Source organism: Propithecus coquereli, unplaced genomic scaffold (assembly GCF_000956105.1).
Source record: "Propithecus coquereli isolate 6110/MARCELLA unplaced genomic scaffold, Pcoq_1.0 Scaffold39, whole genome shotgun sequence".
Lineage (NCBI taxonomy): Eukaryota > Metazoa > Chordata > Mammalia > Primates > Indriidae > Propithecus > Propithecus coquereli.
Window position 1 is genome coordinate 4512513 of NW_012149618.1, and position 6263 is coordinate 4518775.

The 6263-nt window shown below is 36.2% G+C and overlaps 1 protein-coding gene across 1 annotated transcript in view; it reads left to right on the top strand.

Annotated features, from left to right (window-relative positions):
- WDR43 (WD repeat domain 43) overlaps nt 1–4209 on the top strand; it is a 44035-nt gene extending 39826 nt beyond the window's left edge. Inside the window, exons 17-18 of the mRNA XM_012652552.1 lie at nt 2422–2471; nt 2573–4209. Coding sequence (XP_012508006.1) covers nt 2422–2471; nt 2573–2764 — 242 coding nt within the window. The 3' untranslated portion in view covers nt 2765–4209. The remainder of the gene's footprint in view (nt 1–2421; nt 2472–2572) is intronic.
- Nucleotides 4210–6263: the final 2054 nt, after the last annotated feature.

The window sequence follows — 6263 nt, forward strand, 5'->3', positions numbered from 1 at the left end:
ACTCTAATGACTGGCACTTACTGAAGTGTGGCCAGAGCACCTGTGGGGATTCCCACAACCTTTTCAGGGGTCCATGATGTTCTCCATTTTTCAATCAATCATCTCTGCGAGGCTGGATTTTCTTCATATAGTTCAAATAAATCAACATATCCAAAATATAGAATGTAGAAGCAAATACGAGAAGTATGTAAAAATGTAAAACAGTGCCACCTAGTAAATTTTTTGGGGGGTGGGAGAAATATCATTTTTCATTAAAACATGTTATTCATGTTAACATATAGTGGGTTGGCATTTGTAAATGAATTAAATATTTTTAAATTAAAAAATTTTAATTTTTAAAGTGATAAATACTGATGGACTTGCCCCACATAAACAGAAGCTTTTGGGGCCCTCAATTTTTTAAGAATGTAAAAGGAGTTAAGACTAAAAAGCTCAAGAACATGGTTTAAAATGTGTATGCAAGGAGAATTGTATAAGTGTGTTCATTGCAGTCTTGTTCATAATTTAAAAGATTACTTATAAACAACATGTTTTTTTTTATTTTTTTATTTCAGCATGTTATGGGGGTACAGATGTTTCAACATGATTCTTAATTAGTGGAAGCACTATTTATAATCATTTATTCCTTCAGCATAACACTATATTAGTGAGAGTGCATGAAGTAGAGATGTAAGTTATCAACAATGATAAGTATGATTACAAAATCAAGTCACAAAATGGTATCTTCTATATAGTACCATATAATTGTATAGGTGTGTGCACACATCTAAAACATTTGAAAACCCACAAAACAATAGTATAGTAGTTTCCCCTTACCTATGGGGGATACATTCCAAGACCCCCAGTGGATGCCTATAACCCCAGATAGTACTGAACCCCAGGTAATGTACTGTGGTTTTTCCTATACATACATACCTGTGATAAAAGTTTAATTTCTAAATTAGGCACAGCAAGAGATTAACAGCTATAACTAATAATTAAGTTATTGGTAAGGTATTATTAAGGGTGGCTTGAGCACAAGCACCGTGATATTGCAACAGTTAATTTGATCACTGAGATAGCTCCTAAGCAACTAGTGAGCAGGTAGTGTAGACAGCTCAGAGACACTGGGCAAAGGGATGATCATATGCACAGTGTGAGATTTCATCATGCTACTTAGAACGGTGTGCAATTTAAAATGTATGATGCCTTGGTTTCTGAAATTTTCCAGTTGAAGGCATGGAAGGCGAAAGTACATAAGGAGGACTACTATGTATGTTTTTCATGAATACGTACATGTGTAATTCATGGGTACCTATGTGCATTATAATTGTTTAACAGCATACATGGGAATGATAAATTCAGGATAGTGGTTTCTTTTAGGGAAATGGGCTCATGGACATGGGCATGCAAGAGGACTTCATCTGTATATAATGATTTATTAAGAAAAAATACATATGGGAAGAAAGAGTATCTTAAAAAATAGGAGCACTGTGCTATAATATTGGATAATATTAGCACCTACAAAATTAATTCCTTAGTTTTATCCAGTGCCCAATTCACCTTCATCTTTCCCCAGTTATCCCTGAAATGTCCTTTAAAGCTGGTTTGTTCATGCTGTGGTCTAGTCTTGAATCATGGTGTTGAATCTGGTTGCTCTATTTCTAAGGTCTCTTTTCAGTCTTTAAGAACTGCCCCTTTCATGATATGGACTTGCTGAAGAGCCTGGGCAGTTTATTCCTTACATGTCCCACCTTGTGATTGTGGACTTGTTTCCTTTTGGTTTCATTTTGTTTGTTCCTCTAAACTCTATAATTCCTTTAAACCGAACATGAGGTCTGAAGGATTGATTAGATTTTAAGTCATACGTTTTTGTGGGGGTTGCATTAATGCTGATTGATGGGTTTTCACATTGCGTCACATCAAGAACCATATTGTGCTTGTTTTTCCATGAATGATGCTAAGATTGCTGGCAGCCTTTTCCTCTCCATTGTAAAATATATTTCCCATCGTGCTGAGAAAATAATCTGTTACTTTTTTTTTAGCATTTGAATGTTTTGTTCCCCACAACCATACATCTAATGTATCAGTTGCTAATATTTCTGTAATTGGTACTTTCACTGTGGCTTAAAAACAATGCTAATTCTTCCATTTCTTCTACATATATAAGATAGCTTTTTAATGTAGATTTTGTCCTTGTCAACTGGGGCGATTTGGTAGCCCAGAAATAGCTTAGTATTTTAAGATGGTTTAAGTGTTTTGGTACTTAGTCTGCCCCAATGAGATCTTGATGCAGGGAAGAATATTAACTTAATGTTATGTCTTGGATGGATGTTTGCTGAATGTATTTCTAAAAGTAAATTCAGGAATCTGGTTCTGTTTAGTTTCCAGAGCTATGCCCTCTGTTTTGTTCACAAAATTAAGGCTGTTTTCTCCCTACAGAATCTTCTGAAGAGGAGTCTGACGATGAAATAGCAGATAAGGATTCTGATGTGAGTAATCTGTTTCCTAGTACGTAATCAGCCTTTATGTCCTCATACTGTGTAAGACTGAGGTTTTCATAAATGCTTTCCTTGCTTGATGTTTCTACTAGGATAACTGGGATGAAGATGAAGAAGAGAAAGAAAGTGAAAAAGAGGAGGAAGTTGATGAAGAGAATGAAGAGGAAGATGAAGATCCTGAAGAAAAAGATGAAGAAAATGGTGAGGACAGAGAGGTGGCAAGTGAAAAAGAATTAAATGGAGATTCTGATTTAGATCCTGAAAATGAAAGTGAAGAAGAATGAAGACAGGAAAGCAAGCCAGTCAAACTGTGTAAACTCTGGCTCACCCTGACCAATGGTGCCGAGTTCTCCTGGGGAGGGCTGTCTCTGTGCCAGGATGCCGAGGACCGCTGTACATTTCCAGATTCATCGCCGTGGTTCCCACGCCACCTTGCTGTCCTGAGCGCCTCAGACTTAACTGTGTAAATAAGAATGTTTCATTCAAATGTTAATAAACTTTACACAGTAAATAGACACATTTTCTGCAATGTACTGACATGAGTGTCCAATATATGGTATATTTTTATAATATAATATCTTGGTATGATTGGTTATATCGAGAATTGAGTGAAGATAAAGACTTTTCCCATAGGGGTCAAGAACTGGACTGTTGTGAAGGAGTCAGCTCTTATCTCAGGTTGGTATCTTTCATCAAATCCAGATACAAAGCAGCAGCACTAGTGAAGATTTTTTTAATTTGGTATATTTAATTTGGTACATTTTCATAAAATATGATGGGATCACTAAAAATTGGAGTGAAAATAATTGTGATTTTTAAAAAAAAATCACCAGTATCCCTAGCTTGTCTTTTAACCGTGGTAATCTGACTTGACTCAGAATATTTGAAGTGCTTCCCCAAAATAACCACTTATTTTTTAAGCTGTTATGTGAAATATTTTTTTAAAACAAAACGAAAAAATTATGGTAATTAAAGAACTAAAGAGTTAGCCATATTAAGGATTTTTCTTGACTGAAGATTGCCTGTACAGAATCAGTGTATGGATTTAGAAGGCTCATTACCTGCAACTTTTTAAAAAATTCAGTTATAGCTGCTTTTGAAGAGGTTTTCATTTTTATTTAAAAATACTAATGGATCAGAGAACAATTGTTTATTTTTTCTCTTTGGTTTTAGATATTAATGATAACCTTGTTGGAATTTTTTTCCAAAGAAAATATTTTTATAATTCAGTAATTTAATGTTTTCCTTCCTTCTCATTACCTACTCTTGGCAGCGTTAGGGTATCTGTTTACCTTTAAAATAATAAGTCTGACTCAAGATTTTTTATGTATGCATAAATAAGTATTTTGGTGTGCTATCAAAAAAGCCTTTTCAAATTATCAGTAAAACTTTCTTTTTTTAAAAAGAATGAGCTAGTATTTGCTTAGTGCTCACTAGGGGTCATGCAGATGGAAGCTCACCTCTAATGAAGAGCTGAGCAAATGGATTTATTGTTTCCCACCTGTGCACATGTAAAACAGAACCATTATCTCTGAGGGTCTTTTTAATATCAGTGGCAGAACTGAGATTTCTGTGTTCAACTAATAGAGCTGGAGCCATATAAACATCTTGGGAAAGCAAGTTTGAGTCAGCTACTGGTGTAATGTACAGTTTGTCTATAAATGGAGCTGTTTATGGCAATTTAATACCATTCTCTTTGTAAAGTGAATAAATATTCATCTTTACCCAGCTTGTCTTGTGGTGGTGTATGTAGAGGAATAGAGACATGTTTGGGCTTGTGGTGTGAAGGTTCTTAAAAAGTGATTTTACCCCACTGTTATTAATAGGCAAATGCTTTCAAGGCTTGTTGGATAACCTAGAATTTGTAACAAAGTGAAAGAACCAAGAATTTTGTGTTAGTCTAGGGTTGGTTACAGCTGGTTGTTTCTTTGTGTGTTCCCACTTGGCTGGGTTGTGACAGTAAAGAAAGGCATGTACTGATACATTAGATCCTGTTATGGTAACCAGCACCTGGTTTATGAGTTAGATTTCTCTGACACCTGAGTCTACTTCACGAAGTTAATGGTGACAGCGATGAGGAAATTTCTTACTAGTTATTTTTTTGGTTTGGAAAAATTCAGAGTTAAATTTGGCTTGTTATAAAAATAATTTTCTAGTTTTAGAGTATTTCACTGTCTTGTTCCACTCCTAATGCAGACAACGACAAAGTGTGTGTGTTGAGACTTTTTCCCCAACTTTTTATTGTAAAAAATTTCAACCCTCCAACCATAATCATCGATCATACATTGTATTTGGTTATTGCTCTGTTAATCCAGAATATTCCCCCTCATCGTGTGTGTTTGTGTATGTTTTGATTTTGATATTTAAATGAGTCCACATAAATTAAGCTGTATTGTAGAATGTGCCATATTCTGGATTTATCTGATTATTTCCTTACGATCAGATTCTGGTTTAAATGTGTTTTTTTTTGGCAAGAATCCTAAAAAGGTGGTGGTATTTGAGATGAATTTGTAAAAGTAAATTTTTTGAGTTTAGATGAGTATATGAGTATGTTGTGTTGTAAATAGATGTGAAGGCTTTAGGTTTGGGGTTTTTGAAGCCTGATGAGCACAAAGGTTTATGCTAAGGGTGCTTGAGGGTCAGAAATGGGATCTGATGGGGGAACATTGGGTACATTGATGTATCGGGGTTAATATAATTCCTGTGGAAGTTAATCCCCAACATTGTGCATACTCAGTCATTCAACAAGTTCTTACTGATTGCCTGCTCTGTCAGGGCTTACTTAGTTGCTTGATATATATCAGTGAACAACAGGCAAAGAAAGGTATTTGCCTCTGAGAAGCTGACATTCTACCGGGGAGATTATGGTTATAAGCAACGTATGATCATTAAGTGCTATAACTATATAGCATGTTAGTGATAACTGTTAAGTGGAGGGAAGCAGAGTAAGGAGGTTGGGACTTAGGGTAGAGGAGTGCAGGTTGCAGAATTAAATATATAATCAGGGTAAGGCTATTGAGGAGAGATTTGAACATAGACTAGGAGGAGGTGAGAGAGTTAGCGAAGTGGGTATCTGGACAAGAGTGTTGTAGGCAAAGGAAACAGCTTGAGCAAAGACCTAAGGCAGTACATGCATGGTGTGTTGAAGAAACACTGAGGAGGTCAATATGATGAGCAGTGAGAAAGGGAGAGTGCATCAAGAGGTTAGATCAGAAAGATAATGCGCAATCAGGTTGCACAGGACCTCATAAAACATTGTAGGGACTGGCTTATGCTTTGACGAAAATGGGGAGTTTGAGCAGAGGAATGACATGTTCTGTCTTCTGTGTTGAGAATTCAGTAGCATCGTGGCTATTGTGCTAAGAAAAGACTGAAGAACTGTTTCTTAACAGGCAGAGACCAGTAGGATAGTAGTATGTTTTGCAGTAATCCAAAGGAGAGATGGTGATGACTTGGATTAGCGTGGTAGTATTGGAGTTGGTGAGAATTGGTTGGTTTTTGGTATTGTTAGAGCTGATAGGATTTCTTGTTGAGGCGTGAGAAAATCAGAGAAATCAGGTATGATTCCCAAGTGTTTTTTTGCTACAGTACTTTGATGTTGCTGTGGATATAGCAGGTTTGTGAGAGGAGATCAAGAATTGAGTTTTGGACATGTTGAGTTAGAGACATCTGTTAGGCATGCAAATACATATACCCAGGTGACTTGGGGAGAGGGGTTGGGATGGAGATGGTCATCGGGATTGACATGGATATGACATTAAAGCCATAAGACTGGGTGAATTT